This window comes from Tenrec ecaudatus, chromosome 5 (genome assembly GCF_050624435.1).
Source record: "Tenrec ecaudatus isolate mTenEca1 chromosome 5, mTenEca1.hap1, whole genome shotgun sequence".
In the NCBI taxonomy this organism is placed as follows: domain Eukaryota; kingdom Metazoa; phylum Chordata; class Mammalia; order Afrosoricida; family Tenrecidae; genus Tenrec; species Tenrec ecaudatus.
The window spans coordinates 103,851,905-103,868,921 of record NC_134534.1 but is presented as its reverse complement, the minus strand read 5'-3'; the positions used below and the strand labels follow the sequence as shown (position 1 = coordinate 103,868,921).

The 17,017-nt window shown below is 50.1% G+C and overlaps 1 protein-coding gene across 3 annotated transcripts in view; it reads right to left on the bottom strand.

Annotated features, from left to right (window-relative positions):
• AOPEP (aminopeptidase O (putative)) overlaps positions 1-17,017 on the bottom strand; it is a 502,851-nt gene that overhangs the window by 2,685 nt on the left and 483,149 nt on the right. For all 3 annotated transcript variants that reach the window (XM_075549788.1, XM_075549790.1, XM_075549789.1), the window contains 2 exons: positions 4,260-4,346; positions 2,464-2,608 (listed from right to left, as the gene is read on the bottom strand). In XM_075549788.1, coding sequence (XP_075405903.1) covers positions 2,468-2,608; positions 4,260-4,346 — 228 coding nt within the window. In that variant the 3' untranslated portion in view covers positions 2,464-2,467. The remainder of the gene's footprint in view (positions 1-2,463; positions 2,609-4,259; positions 4,347-17,017) is intronic.

Here is a 17,017-nt window from a genome sequence, read left to right as displayed (position 1 = left end):
GACAGCCCGCAGCAGTGCCTCGCTGAGCTCCGGCCCGACGTCGGCTGGTGGCTGCAGAAGACAGAGACCTAGACTACAGATACAAGAGAGAGTTCACGGCGCTCGCGAGCGCACACCAGGCACCCGGCCCTGCCCGCGCGTGCTCCGCACAAACACAGCTTAACAGACTTTCCTGGTGGACTTGGCCTTACTCTTTCATAAGAGTAATTTTTGCTGCTTTCAATACATTTGACCTTTCAGAAAGATGACTAAATCAGTCGACTTTACTTCAGGAGAACACTCTTAAAAGGATTCTGGAATATTCCGTGCATTCTTGGCCGGAGCAAGGCCGTCCTCAGGCTGAGGGGTCTCTCGTCCTCTCCAGACCTGACCATTCCAAGTGGCCGTCCTGCTCAGCGTCAGCAACGCCTCTGCCCAGCAGCTCCGACTTAACCGTCCCCATCTCACCTTCTCTTCAGGTGCAGAACTTAGCCACTGTGAACAAAGCGGAAACCAATCACTGTTCACCAATCAGCTAAGCTCTGCACCTTGTCAGAGAGGTCACCGCTCTGGGCAAGGCTAAGGGGCCGCAGTGCATCTTCTGCAGTCGCTGGCTTCTCGTTTCCGAAGGAGACTACGACGTGCGCCCGCGCCCAGCTGCAGAGAGAAGAACTAGAGTCTCGGGGGCGCAGCCAAGGTCGTGGTTGCGTGGTAATCCCTGGCAATGTGATTTTAATCTTAAGTCACAAATCAGCATGCCAGGAACCCAAGCAGCCAGAGCAGTCCGGAGCACCGCCGCCACGCCGGTCCCTTCTCCCACCCACCTGGACATCAGCCGCCCGTGGGCCTGTCTACTGCCCCTCAGCTCGGTTCTTGTTTGCCGTCCTAATTTTTTAGATCAGAAGGACTCAAGGACACTTAAAAAATACCAGTGCCACTGTGGAACCAGCCACGTGGCAGAATAATGAACGAAGGAGGTGGCCCTCCCAGCCATTCAGTGCCTCTTGGGCTGGGGAGGCACCCCCCCCTCCCCATAATGGTCAGCATGGCCCTGCACCTCTGCCCCAGGCTGGTGCACTGGGGTGGCCTCGGTGCTTGGCACACATTCTTCTAGAGCCCTCTCAGGGCAGGGACAGGAGTGCAGACCGAGGGGGCGCGGGGGGAAGCAAATGCCCCCCCCCCCATCTGGGGCCAAAAGGTACACTAGGGCACCCAGGACCCTGACTGGCTCCAAAATTTGGGGCAGAGGAACTGATCAAAGGGGTAATTTGCTTCATTGTAGTCTCACACACTTCAAGAGACACAAACTCTATGTGAAATAAAGAATCTACATGCTTTATAATGACTACCACACAAAGTGGCTACAAAGTAACGGAGCGCAGTCTGTCTCACCAGCCATGCCTAGATACAGCTGCTCTGCCAGAGAGCGCCCGGCCTTCCTCTTCCTATGATCAGGGTCCTGATTCCATGGGAAAAATAAGAGCCCACTCTAGAAAACTTTAGTTTGGCTTTTCTTCCCCTGTTTAGTATTATTCGATGTTCTCTGATAACTAAGACTCATAGACATATTAGGCAGCAATGGTTTTTATATGAGTAAAACATTACTATAAGCAAACTAAATGTTAAAGGGTTAAGAATATCAACCAAAAATAATGTTCATTAAAATTCTATTTTAGAGAAGCTATATATAACAAGAATAGGGAAAAGTTGGATATTTGATGTGTGACATTTTAAAAAAATATTTTTCAAGACACAAAATTAGCTATATCCTATGATATAAAACCTTGAAAGACAGAAGAGACAATGATTATCAGAGAAAAAAGGTTCATGATTACACATAGCTCTATTTACACAACTACACGTACCACACTAAATTTCTCTTACAGCACCGAAACCCAAGTTTACAAACTGTGAGCAGGTAAAGCTCATGGGTCAATTTCCAAACAGTCAGTACAGGTGACAATTTAAGTTAACACAGGGTACCCGCTCCAACCCGTGACCTTCAGGACAGTGAGATAACGCGGACACCAAGTACCAGACGTGGTGTCACTGAGGGGCTGCGGGAGGGGGTGGTGGTGGTGTATTGTTCACGCAGCACAAGTGTTAAGGCCTGGTCAGTCTGTGACAGAACTAGGGAACCTCCCAGTCCCATAGGATGGCCAGAGAAGGCCCACCCGGAGTGCAGGGCTTGGGATCCAGCAGTTCCCACCACAGCCTCTCGGAGTGTTGGCTGTCCTTTCTGGCCCCGCATGTAACACCTGCCGCAGCAGCCACAGCACCTCCTGCAAGAGCTCGCCTGCACTGGGGTGGGGAGCTGAGGCTTCCCATGACTACTCCGGCCAGTGAGGCTCTGGGGACTTGGGCAGCTCCCCGTCCACTCTCCTCAGCAGCCACAGAGGAGTGAGTAGAGACCGCGCTGCAGTGGCTCCTGGGAGGACCGTGTGGTTAGAACCAAACAAAGGAGGAAGAAAGCGAGAGAATCACCTCTTCAAAACAGCATCTCGACCACCACCTGGGCAGAGGCTCTGTCCATCTGCTCCCTGGTCAGCTCGAAGCACTTGTGGGCCAGCTGTTGCTGCTCTGAGTCCTCACCCAGCATCAGCTCCCCATAGAGGTAGATGCCCATGCCCTAGAGGGGAGCAAAGGCGAGGCAGAAAGTGTCCGCGAGTGCACGCTGACCCCCCTCCCAGGATGCCCACTCCACACCAACTTGCTGGTCTGCAATACACAGACCCCAAGAAGACAGCCCCCGGAGTAGCTGTCCTGCTGGAATCTGCATGTTCAGGGCCCTTCACCTCACCACCAGCTTCTGGTGGTTTAAGGATCCGGGTGAGGTGAGCATCCCGAGGGCTGGCTGCAGGGAATGGTTGGAGAGAGAGCCCCATCATGACCAGTCTGGCACATAGAAGCCCAAGTACAGGTTCGGAGACTTGGATTTCTCCTGGCAAGCTTGGCCCGAGTGGTGTTAATTCGTGAAATCCACCCAGCACCTCCCATGCAGCGGCTTCCTGACCCCAGGCCAATGCCAGGAACACGCACACCTGCCTTCTCCTGGTCTGACCTCAGGGAACAGCACTCCCTGAGAGCCAAGGGCAGACGCTCCTCCTGTTCAACCTCAACTCTGCCGCAGACAACATTCTGCTGAGCGAAGGGAGGCTCTATCAGAGACAGGACCGAGAGAAGCTAAGAGGCCTGTGGAAAGGCCGAGGAACACAAGGTGATGGTCCGTCCACTCCACACGTACTGCAGTTAATTCTGCTCGTCCTAACAGACCGTGTGGGAATATGGTGCTTCTACTTTGTCCTTCTAAGGCTTCCCCTGCGCCCCTCTAGTTTTTCACACACCTCTTGTGCCATTGTGCAAATGTGACATTTCTTTTGGGGCAAAGCCATGTACTTTTCTCTGCGGGAATAATGCGCCCTCACTTGCTGGCTGCCCCCGGTCCTCAGAACCCTATCAAAAGTCCTTCTGTCTGCCTGCCCAGCCCTCACTCCCACCCTTCTGAGAACCAGCTCCATCCTGCAGCCCACTGAGCCGACAGCCTGTTACAGGAAGGAGACGAGGGCCGCCTTGCAGTGGGAGAGAAGAGGCCAAGGCAGACATGCACACAATGGGTGGGAGCATTCTGGGAAATGAGGGGCACCTCCCTGCCATGTACTAAAGCCACAGACCAAAAATAAACAAGACATCCACTACACTGAATCGATTTGGATTCACAGTGACGCTGCACGGGCTTTCCAAGGCTGTCTCTCTGGACAGGAGCCAATACAACTCCAAATTCGATGTCTTGTGTCGACTCTGAGCAGAGAGCCTAATTTTCCTTCTTCAGAGCATCGGGTGGGTTTGAACTACCAACCTTCCAGTTAGCAGGCCAAAACTTACCTGACAGTGCCACAGGCTCCTATTAGAGTCAATTATCAGTCACTAAATGGCCACCTCCCAAACTTATGAGAACCCCAAAGCTGTGTTCAATTAATCCATGAACACCTCAAGTGTTTTGTGTATATTCACACAGCCTCCCTGTCAGCTCCCTGGAGGTGACCTACTCTCCCTGGTAAGTGGTGAGGAAGGGCCCTCAGGCCTGGATTCTTTGGTGATAACACAAAGACCTCTTCAACCAATGGGGCTCCCTCATCTAATCCTCTCACAACACTAAGCTACAGCTTAAACCCGAGATCCACTCGGAGCTGGAGGGAGCTCTGGTACTCAATACACTCAGGGAAAGAGAGCTTTTTGGTAGGTCAGCCTTTGACCCTGCCAACTGGAAGAATGGAGCTCACCTGGTCCCCCTGCAGGAAGTCCTCCACCTGTCCGTAGCCTCGTGTGTACTTGTGCTTGACAATGAGCTCACACCACCGATGGCGAACCTGGAGAAACGAAAGAAGGTCCAGTGAGCAGCTAATTGGCACACTTGGAGATGCTAACAGTTAAGGGCCTTCCTGGGACACAGAGTTACTCTTGGAGTCCATCTGTTTTAAAGGCAGAAACCACATTCCCACATAGGCAGCTGGTGGTCACTTCCAGGGATAAGAGGCATGCTTCAGTGAGTGAGGTACCTCACTTTAAAATATGATTTTCCAAGGTAACAGGTAAGTGTGAAACATAACTGGCCACTTAAAAGGAACCCCCAAGCAGGCTGCTCATTCCCCTTTGACCCCCGCCAGCCTGTGTCTGTAATAGTGATGTGGAGTCCTTGGTGGAAGGACAAGGTGGCCAGCTAACTCCAAGACTGGAGGTTTGCACCTACACAGAAGTGCCTCACGATAAAGGCCTGGAGATCTACTCTTGAAAAATCAGGCTTAGTGTCTCAAATCCTTATCACAGTAGTCTCAGCCAGCATCTGTCCTTCCATGAATGACTAGGCAGCGCCAGCCCTCAGGCCATGGACTCTAATCTGCTCTCCAGTCAGCAAGGGGGTATATGCCCGCCTAAGGCTCATGATCCACACTCTCACCTCCTGATTAGCACACAGTAGGCATCATTTCGCTAGAAAAGGCCACCTCTCAGCCGGAATCAATTTCTCTGTGGAGCGAGAACCAATCTGTTCCAGGGTATCCCAGTGAGCATTGAGGGAAAGAAAGTCAAGTTGGGGATGGGGTGGGGGTAGCATGTCTGTCTCAAAGACAGGGGTTCCATGTGGTGAAGAAAGCTGATGGTGCCCAGCTACCAAAAGATACAGCATCTGAAATCTTAAAGACCTGAAGATAAATAAGCAGCCATCTAGCTAAGAAACAACAAAACCCACATGGAAGAAGCACACCAGCCAGTCCCGACTTGATCGCTGAGGATAAAGTGGGTGCATAAGCAAAAGTGGTGAAGAAAGCTGATTGTGCCCAGCTATCAAATGATATATAGCACCTGGGGTCTTAAAGGCTTGAAGATAAACAAGCGGCCATCTAGCTTAGAAACAACAAAGTCCACATGGAAGAAGCACACCAGCCTACCACAACAGGAATGCTGAAGACAAAGCAGGTGCATAAGCAAATGCGGTGAAGAAAGCTGTTGGTGCCCGGCTGTCAAAAGATATAGAATCTGGGATCCTATAGGCTGGAAGATAAACAAGGGGCCATCTAATGGAGAACAACAAAGTCCACATGAAAGAAGCACGCCAGCAGCCTGTGAGATCACAAGGCGTCTAAGGGATTAGGTATCAGGCATCAAAGACCAAAAAAAAAAAAAAAAAATCATAGCATTGTGAACGAGGGGGAGTACAGAGTGGGATCCCAGGGCCGATCTGGGGGAAATTGGACATACCTTTGCAACAAGAAGAGGATACTACTCCGGACTCAGTTCTGAGAGGAGGCCAAGCACCCCTCCACAGCCACAGTGGGCAGCTTCGCATGAGGAGTGAAGAACAGGCCCACTAACTGCATGCTAGTGTGTCTGTGTGTGGTGCATGCGCACGCGTGTAGAGATTTTAAAATAATGGAGCTATTTTTGGATGTTTGTTTTAAAGACACACTTTACCTAAAAGTTTATTAGCAGCAATCTGACAAAAAAAACCTTCCAGACCTTTCTGATAACCACCCAACCACTCTGAGCCCATGGAGGGGAAAGTTCAGGTGGGGAGAAGGGTGGTCCTGGGAGACCTGCAGCTGCATCCTCATGTGGAGGCTCTTCCCAGTACCCAGGCCCGAGCCGTTTCCCACTGGATGAAATCCCTGCAGTGGGCAGCCTCCCAGTGTGCACAGCCTTGACTACAGAACTATGCTGGACCATGCAGTTAACCTAGGACTGCTGACCTCACGCTTGTCTGCTCCCACAGACTTAGAGAACCTGGGAAACCCCACAGAGGGTTGCTATGGTTCAGAATCGACTTAATGGCAGTGGGTTTGGGGGTATGTGTTAGTCTGCGTTGACCAGAGAAACAAATTCATAGACACTCATGTGTGGATTAAAAAAAAAGTAATTGTATATCAAGAAAACATCCCAGCCCAGGCCAAGTCCATAAGTTCGATATTAGCACATACGTCCAATTCCAGTCTTATAAATTCCTTTTCAGACTCATGAAACACACACAATGATGTCAAATGCAGGAAGCTCACAGGCCAGTGGGTTGAAAGTCTTGTGGATCTAGAGGTGGCAAAAACATCTCAGTGCTGGCATGCGTCTCCATTTGGCTCCTGCAGCTCCAGGGCCCTGGCTCATCTGTGAGTTCCAAGTGGTTTGTCATCAGGAATACGAAGCAGAGAGAGACTGTGTGTGTCCCACCTCCAGGGAGGAAGACAGGAGTTCTCAAAATCCTCAGAAGGCCATGCCCAGATAGAGGCCTCATTGGCTGTGGCCTGAATGACAGCCTAGACTCCACCCTTTCTCAAGCTGTCAAGAGATTCTACAACTGCCACAGGATACTCGTTCAACATTAATCACAACTGCAAGTCCATTTAAAAATGGTCTCCTGTCCATAAGCAAAAGCGGTATAAAAAGCTGACGGTGCCCGGCTATCAAAAGATATAGCATCTGGGGTCTTAAAGGCTTGAAGGTAAACAAGAGGCCAGCTAGTTCAGAAGCAACAAAACCCATACGAAGAAGCACACCAGCCTGTGAGATCTCGAGGTGTCGAAGGGATCAGGTATCAGGCATCAAAAAATAAAAATCATATTATAAATGAGGTTGAGTGCAGACTGGGGACCCAAAGCCCATCTGTAGGCAACTGGATACCCCCTTACAGAAGGATCATGGGGAGAAGAAGAGCCAGTCAGGGTGCAGTGTAGCAACGGTGAAACACGCAACTTTCCTCTAGTTCCTAAATGCTTCCTCTCCCCAACTATCACGATCCCAAATTTACCTTACAAATCCATCTGGACTGGAGGATGTACACTGGTACAGATAGGAACGGGAAACACAGGGAATCCAGGACACATGAACCCCTCAGGACCAATGATGAGAGTGGTGATACTGGGAGAGTAGAGTGACTGATTACAAGGATCTATATATATAATCTCCTCCCTGGGGGGTCAGACAACAGAAAAGTGGGTGAAGGGAGATGTTGGAGAGTGTAAAGTATGACAAAATAATAATTTATAAATTATCAACGGTTCATGAGGGAGGGGGCTTGAGGAGGGGTAAAAATGAGGAGCTGATACCAAGGGTTCAAGTAGAAAGCAATTATGTTTTGAGAATGATGAGGGCAACAATGCACAAATGTGCTTGACACATGGATGGATATATGGATTGTGATGAGTTATACGAGCCCCCAATAAAATGATTTTTTAAAAAAGTCTCCTGTCATCAGTTTGCGTCCACTGCCAAAGAAGGAAGGAGACCCCTGTGGTCTTCCACATGTGGCAACAGTACAGAGTAAGCAATTTCCATCTTTGGGGCAGTCTTCTCTGAATCATATTATATTGGCTTTCCCCTTTAATCGAGCAAAATAAAATTCAAAACAACCCCTTTGCCACTAAGAGAAAAACTTTTCTGGGCAGAACCTTTGCCCTAGCTCCCACACCTCTGAGACCAGGGTGCCAACACCCGAGTCCCCTCTGCTCTGCTTGGGCAGGAGGTAGATGGGCAAATAGGTTGTGGCCTAGCATGTCTCAGTGACCCACCAAAGTGAGCACCTGACTTTGGAGCTTGACGACACAAGGAAGCTGGGAGTCTTTCCACCTTCTACAACATTCTCTTCTATACGGTCAATAGAAGAGGAAAAGGCGTCCCAAAGCATTCTGAACTGGAAGCAAAGGCAAGCAGAGCTTAGAGAAGTCAGCTCCCTGTAAGGCCCCAAAGTCAGGATCACAGCACCATGTCCGCAAAGCTGTGGGCAGTAGTAAGCACTCAAGTGGCCCTTGTCTGTCTTCAGCCAGCTTCTCCCCTTACCTCAGGCACCAGTGGCCACCGTGTGTCAGGGTTTTGTGGGAACAGCACCTGAACAGTAGGTGTGTCTAGGTTTTTTACCTGGGCCCCAGGCTGCCACTCCATCATACACTCTTGAGGCCCCTGGGGGTGGGGGCTATACACCTGTGTCACTCAACTGCAAACCGGGGTGGGCACTTACACCAGCCTGGAGGCGGGCTGTGTCCCTGAACCAGCAAAGTGCCCAACAGTCTAATCTGACAATATGCCACAATGTGGGAACCTACAATATTTTCAACTTGACTTTGACCACATAGGTTTCAGCCTCTCCCTGGAGCTCCTTATAGTGTTTTCCTTCATCTGACTCATGCACACGCGCACACACGTGCACACACACACACACACACACGCAACCCAGCACAAACTGCAGCCTAGCTCCTGGTACTAGAGGGCCCGCTCCTGCATCAGGGTCCACGAGGCAGCCCAGTGAAAGGGGCTTTTCACAACTAATATGAGGTCACTATTTCCATTTCTTACTGTAAAAAACAGCTTATTGTTATAATTAATAAGAGACCGAGTCTTCTGACCCCTGGAAGCCAATATGGCGTCCAGGAAGTACAGACACCCCACCCCTGAGAACAAGCAGGAGAAACAAGCAAGCCTTTTCATTGCGAGGAGCTGAAAACGGCTCCACGTTTCAACAGCAGGATGTTTGAAAGACATCACAGAGATGCTGGGAGCGCTGGGAGCCTACCAGATACTTCTTGCTTGTGCGCGTGGTTTGACTTCTGTTCGGGCTTCTCCAAGACAAAGACAATCCTTTATTCCTTGCTGGAAATGCTCAGGAGCAGACTCTGCACGGCCATTTGTGACTGTGCGGAAAGGGGGAAACTGGCAGCGCAGGGATACGTGTCGTGCCCCCCATCAGCATTTCCAGAGTGTACGCAGATGGCATACCCTTTCTCCAGATCTTTTTTTTTTTTTTTACATTTTATTGGGGGCTCATACAACTCATCACAATCCATACATATACATACATCAATTGTATAAAGCACATCCATACATTCTTTGCCCTGATTATTTTCAAAGCATTTGCTCTCCACTGAAGCTCGAGATCTTTCAGAGAACTTTAGAATCTTTGAGAGGGTCCTAACATGCTGTGTCAAGTCCTTCCCGATTTATAAGGCTGAGGGTTCAGAAGCAAAGAAACGGTCCACTCTATATACCGAGTATCAGCAAGGCACCCAATTTTACCACAAAAACCTCAGCTTAGACACAAGTATATACGGTATCGGCTTACTGATTGACTGAGTCCTTGCCTGGTGCACATGGCTCATGTGTTCAGCTGCTGTGAACTGAAAGGTTTGAATCCACGCAGAGGTGCCTGGGAAGAAAGGCCTGGTGATCTACTTCCAAGAAAATCAGCCATGTTTGAAACCTCACGGCGCACAGTCCTACTCTGACACACATGGCATTGCCTTTGTACAAGTCAACTTGAGGCAAGTGGCTTAGTGGTTGGAAGGCCTTTTTAACTGCCTGGTCGGATTAGAAACGAACAATGGGTATGCTACACACACAGATATACGTGGAGCCCTCAAGGCTTCTGTGGGTGCCTCTTCTCCCTCAGACCCCAGCACTGTTCCCAGGCAGGGTGGTGGGCCCTCACAGCATGCTGGGGTGGGGACAGGAACCAGCACCATGGGGAAGTTGTCCCCTATACCATGCTTTCGGGGAGTTCAGGGGTGGTGTGCTGAGGTGGCTGAGCACTGCCTTAGAGCCTTCGGTGGAATTGCTTGTTACCCTCTAAGACAGGCGGCAAGCCTTTCCTGCTCTCTAGCTAGTGGATCCCCACTGTAGGGCGGCAGCTGCAGTGACACAGGGCTGGTAAGCACAGGCTTCCTTCCCCAGGTGATCTGTCTGCCCCTCCCCCTCTTCGAGGGACCAGATCAGCTCCGATCAGGCTGAAGGGGCCAGCCCAGACCCAGATGGGGGTACTGAATCTTATACTGGACAGCAGGCGGCCTCGGCTCCTGGGGAACTGAGACTACACGATGACCAGCTGGGAGCCAAGACTGGAGTGATGGCTTCACTGTAGTCCCATCCAGACCGATGCTGACATCAATTATAGTAAAATAAACCCAACTCTGCTGAGAATCATTCCCATCTTTTTACATTTCAATTCTTCCCTAAGTTACAGCACAAATACTGTAAAACATCTTCATATCCCTGTCCCAAGACTGTTGTATCAGACTTCTCTCTCTCTCTCTCTCTCTCTCTCTCTCTCACACACACACACACACACACACACACACACACACACACACACACACACACAGAGTCTAGGTACTCTGTCTCCCATTTAGCACAGACGGCTTCTCCTCATCTGTACCCTCATAAACTTAACTACAGGATTGTGAGTTCTCATTCCTGAAGCACACAAAGCAGGTTCTTGTTCTCAGAGTTAACAGCTGTACCATAACTCAGTCCAACCCTACCGATGGTACTGTTAGTAGAGGAAACACCGAGGACAATGGTCTTGAGGACACTTGAGGACACTTGCTGACTAAACTGCAAACCAAACAAACAAGAGCAGTGACAACAAAAAAACCCATTCCAAACCCCTGCTAGGAGTTGCTTGCAAGTCTAGGGCCAGCTGACATTTTTGGTGCACGCATCATACCAGACAAAGATGAGCGGGGCTAGGGAGAGAGGGAGGTGGAGGAGAGAAAGGACATCCTGGAGTGAACAGACTGGAAGCTGAGCATACACAGTCTGGTACTTGGTGCCCTCTTTTGCCCCTCAGGGGTCCCCGTATCTGCCCCCTCCCATTGCAAACTGAGGACCGAACTTGTGGCCTCACAGAGAACAGGCGCAGCCCTTGACCCAGTGTGCGAGGATCAGAGTGCGAATTCTCTCCAGGTCGGTGCAGTGACCGAGAGTTCTGATTTGGCACTTTGGCCTAATGGCTACCAGACTGGAAATCTATTTTTCAGACCGTTCAGTTGAGAGCAACTTCACGGCACTACTGTTTGAATGGATTGAAAACCGATGCTGGCAGGGGTGGTGGTGGTGGCACGCATGGCCTCAGTGAGACTTCCCGGCGGATTTTCATGGAGAAGTGGTATTACATCGCTGGGACAGGAGTCGAGCAGAGTCCACACGCTTGAAGCCTGTGAGTATAGGCAAGCACCAGCCCTTGCCAGGACCCAGGCTCACCCACAGCGAGGATTCTGCAGGGCGGGGAATATAATGAGGAGACCTGAGCATGTGGAGTGAGAAGAATTAGCACCTTCGATGCACAGCCCCAGGGGGCGCACCTGCTTCCCATGACAGTGGGGGTGTTTGTGTGTGATATTTGGTGGGAGCAGGCATGTGTCTTGGTGTCCAAAATGGGTAATGGCCACTCACAACGTAGGGAGGCTTAATTATTCACAAGCATTCACCGCATCCCGCTGCAAGCAGGCCTGTGGGATGTGGAAGGGGCCAGTGTGCTGGCCACGACAGATGCAATAAATGTACACATGTGAGAGCGTATGCACATGCCCACCCTCAAACAAAGCTCTATTCTGTAGATACTTTTCCTTATTCTGTACAACACACTTTGAATATATATATATATAATGCTGGCTAGTGACTTAGTAGCCCTTTGGGTGGCTCAAACAATTTTGCTCTCAGTAGGCAAAAGGGGGTGTTTTGAATTCACCCAGCTGTGCCGCAGAACAAAAGCCTGGTGACGTTTCTAAAGCCATAGCTGCTAAAAATCCGAAGGCGCTCAGTTCTACTCCCGACACACATCACCCAGACCTGCAACACTGATTTCACAGCTCACTGTTTTGATACAATTTCCCCAAACTACAAGCTCAGCCTGGAGACCCCAAGGAGCTTGGAGGCCCAGGCCTGCCACATGCCAGCCAAGTCAATTTGAGCAGGGCCTCCCTCCCCACCAAGCCTAGTCATGTCCCCCCACCCCCCACCCCGGCCGGCCGTGCTGTCAGGGGAAGGGCAGAGCAGCCTGGACCTTTAGCTGCTGTGAGAACCAAATGATGAGAGTGCTCCCACGCAAGTGCTTGGTACCCTAGTGGCCGGAGTGTTCGGGCCTCCTCTCCACTACGAGAGCTCCGTCACTTGCTGATTGGATAAAACGCCGGGTGTTTCACACCAAGCAAGGCCAGGTGTGCTAACTACTGAAATGCTGGAGTTACGTGCCTGTCAGGAGGCTGGTGACTGGGCAGGGTGCCTGGACACCAATGTGAGGTCACAGTGCAAGCACCCTGTGTCCCACACACCAGCATCTTATTTGTGTTGTTATTTTAAACCCTCAATGCTCCTTATAGCTACCATCTCAAGTTTGTTGTTCAATTTTGGTGTGTTCCCATAGCTACATCAGAGATATAAGAATTCTTACATAGACATATTCCCGATTGCCCACCTATTATCATATACACTTAATTTTCCAATTCTTCGTAAACATAATTTAGCTTTTCATAAAAATGTTGAAGCCTAGTATACACAAAGATACACAAGATAGAGCTCATGTTCCTCCTTGCAAGTAGAACATCTTTAAATTAAGTAACAAGACTCCTGTATGGGGCTCTGGGTTCCCCGGAGGCAGAGTTTGAAAAGCAGTGTCTTTTACAAAACCCACTGTGCCTTAACGATAAATGGAATCCCCCAAGGATGAGTAGGCATTGCTTTGGACAAAAGGCACAAGAGACTGGTTGCAATAACCTAGCCTACTCCTCCCAGCATGGATATGGTCAGTGCTGTGGGTCAGCCACGAAGCACATCACTCAGTCAAGGTCAGTGACAGGAATAGCCACCTTGTGTGTGAGAGTGTGAGCCTCCGCCCCCCCAACCCCCCCCCCCCCCCGCGTCACAGCTGCTAAGGGCCGTGTGGGGGCATACTCACAGCCAGGTGCATGTGCTAAGGGCCGTGTCGGCATGTGGGCACCTGGCTTCTCCTTGGGCAGTTGCTCCTCTTGGTCAATTTTTAAACATTTAAAGGTCACAAACAGACTTTACACAAACAGGGGCGGGGGGGGGCAATGAACATGAAATTCTAACTATACGAGCCAATTTCACTTTGGGCTTGGAGGTAAAACACTGCCTTCAAGCTGAGTCAGACTCACAGCAATCTGAGGGCAGAGTAGAAGCTGGCTTCCTTCAGGAGCTGACAGTCTCACCTTCTCCGGCAGACTGGCTGGTGCGTTTGACGCTTAATCTCTGTATATCTTCATTATCCTAAGCCACAAGCTCGTTGAGAGCAGGAGCCTCAGTGACCTGTACCCCCCACCCCCCAGGTGTCCGCCAAAGTCCTTTCTAGAGGCCTGGCACACAATGCCCTGCCGTATACCTGTTTCTGAATGAAGCACCACTTCTGCAAACCCTGCATGCTTCAGCTACTCTGAAATTGTAACCCAGTTGGAAAGCTGTAAAATACTTTGAGGAACGCCGCCCATCCTACTTACGACAGGAAGTGCTCCTCCTTTCAGTCCTTGTGACTTTGAAATTTACTGTCTTAGGAAAGGCTTTGTACAGGAAACATGATCTGGTGACCCATGAAGCCTTGTTTTGAATCCTACTTTACATCTGTAAACAGAAAGGCCAAGACTCATAGCTTTTATAAGTCAATACGGCTAAGACTGCAATAAGCAATCTTGCTTTTCCATTCTGTGTCCTTAAATTAGATTTAACTCTGCTTTACAGGGGGCTTGTTGCTAATGAGGGAAGCTGCCTGGGAGCCTGTGGAGTGGCCAGGTGGTAGTCAGGAACTCCAGGGTCTGGCATGTTGTCTCCGGTGTCCACATGGGGAGCACGCCAGGCCTGCTCACTCTCAGCATGACCACCACTGTGATCGGCACAGGGGCTTTTTTGTATCGGTGCTGCTGATGCAACCACTTATCCCAATCTCTGTTTGTGCCCGAAGGGCCACCATTTTAACTCTTCTTTTTTTTTTTTTGGTGGCGGCAGCCGCTGCCGCGGGCGCCAGACCCCGGGCCATAACTCTTCTTTTTCTTGCTGTTGTTTTAACAAAATTAAGATAACTGGGGGAGACTGAAAGGTATAATGACTCAGTGCTCCTCTGCCAGTCTGCTTCCATGAAGCTGCATTTGCAGCTTTGCAAACCCAACGGGACAGAGCCACTCTGTCACCAACAGGACTGGTCTGAGTCAGAAGGGACGTGGGCAGTGGGTTATTTTCTAATGGAGGAATGGAAACTTGCTCTCTATCTGCTGTCGTAATGTCAGTCAGTCAGTCAATCACTAGGCAGGGAAACAAGGCTGCGTGAGGCACAGAGCTCTGCGCGCTGCTCCAGGGCTGCCCATGGCCTGGCTCTGGCCCGGGTCACTCTGGGCCTGCTCAAACTAGGATGGAGACCACGGTGCTCGAGCTGCATCTGGAGGGCACTGGCCAGGCCTGAATGCGATGACAGAGGTGAGTGATGGAAGAGATAGCTGTGGCCTTGTTCGGGTCCTGATCACATGTTCCGACCACTCTCCCCTTTCCTCTGGGCTCTGCTATTATAGCTAATGAGATTCATGTGGCTAACAACCATTGGCTCCTAAAAAGTTGGGCTCGGGACCCCAGGATGGTCCCATCTTAAAATACAGTTTTGTTTACAAATCTGCCCACTAAGTGACCACATACCACAAGAGAGAGAGAATTCTACAAGGAGATAACAGCCCCTAGAGCAGTAGCTCTCAAACTGTGGTCGCTACCCCTCGGGGGGTGGTGGTGGTGGTGGTGTGTGTGTGTGTGTGTGTGTGTCGAACGATCCTTTCACAGGGGTTGTCCGATTCATAACAGTACCAAGATTACAGTTATGAAGTAACAACAAAAGTAACTTTATGGTTGGGGGGGGGGCACCACAACGTGAGGAACTGTATGAAAGGGTTGCAAGCCCTAGCCAGACCATCAAAAACTGAACCCACCCCCCCCCATGGCGCACAGCGCTCTTCTGACACCAAGTTGGATGGAATCAGCTTGAGGGTGGTGGGAGGGGTGATGGTAAGGGTTATTTTCCACTTGAAACTGGGAACAGTAAGTGGCAATGCTGCTGGGAACCCACATCTTTCTGAGAAAATATGTAGGGACTGGCGTGGAGGTCTAGCAAAAAGAGATCAATTTCCAGATATTTATCAAATAGGGCCGTCTGCTCAATACAGAGGAAGACACAAACACAGCAAGTAACAATAAGCAACGAGTATCTTTTCTAATGGAGTCTTGCTGAACCTCTTGCTAAGTACCTAACAATTAAATGCTTTTTCTCATGCACTGTCTAAATATTAAGAGATGATTGCAATGACTTAGTCAGAGGTCACTTTAAGGAAAGTAAATAAGGCAGGCCATGCTTATTCTTTCTTTCTCCGCTCCACTCCTCTCACAAACATCTGGCTGGCCATGGGCTGCAACAATTCACAGTAAACAAAGTACCACCTTAAGCTACGGAACAAAAGATGACTATCATGTGTCCACTATGCCGTCTACATAGCTTTCAAACATCCCTTTATCACAGTCTAGCCGTGTGTCTGCCTTGGTTGTGGGTTTTCACAAAACAACTCCAGAGGCACAGAATAACTAAGAACCAAGAAAGCCCAAGGCAGAAACACCTAACTTTGGAGGAAGGTTCTTAAAATGTGTACTAAGTGTTTGATAAAGCAAATACAACACAGGAAAAAAATGCCCCACTACAACCAAGAACTACGGAGAAGCTCTTCACTCCCACGTCCTAAGCGATATCTGTTGAAAAAGATATGACTGAAATAGCTACAGAGGAGTCCCCAACCCTACCTCCTTGTCCTCTCCAGACCCCATGGAAACCTCCAGAAGAGGAAGCATAATGCTCCATCAAAGAGGACGCAGTGCCATGGCCTTGGCTTGACCTGAAGTCACACTTGCAGGAGGAAGCCAAGGCCCCTGTCAAGCTTCACTGTCTTTCAGTCCCTCCAGGGTAGCTCTACTCTGTCCTATGGCGCCACGATGAGTCAGAATCAACTTGTCCACAGTGGGTGCCGGTGCTGTTTATTTTTGTCAAAAAGTCACACCCTACAGTTCAGATGGACTGGTATTTCACCTCTTTATCTGCAACTGGATGTGACTCAGCCCAGGGACGTATGTGCCAGACGCCCCCATCTGTACAGATACGGTTGAACAGCCCATTGGAAAAGTCCCAGCTCTTGGAAAACGGCTTCACTACTGCTGGTCCCCACTGGGACCCTCCACAAGTACTTCTTACATTCAATCTCAAATGGACCGTGAGAACTTTGTTTCACGGTCGTGCCTAACCACAACTCTGGCGAGGTCCTGACAGGGCGGTGGCTTCACGGGAACCTGCGGGGTGCCAGCACCCACCTCAGCTGCTGTGCTGCCCACTCTTGACCACGGGGCCTCCCAGAATTGCTGCTGAGTGGGGTCGGCACACATGTACTGCTTCCTACTTTCAGGCCTCGGGATGGGTCAGCTACAGTGCTAGGCTGATTAAACCAAAAGGCTGGAGACTGAGTCTACCCAGTGGAGCCTTGGAATAAAAAGGTCTGGCCATCTGCCTCCAAAACTCAACTATGAAAACCCAATGGTATAGAGTTCCACACTGACACTCAGGGTCATCATGAGACATCTCCTATCTTTATGCTACTTTGAGCTTCTGTGTTAGAAAACCACAAGTTCAGGACCCACCAAACCCAATGCCATCAGCCAATTCTGACTCAAACACACGACAGGACCGTGTAGACCTGCCCTTGTGAGA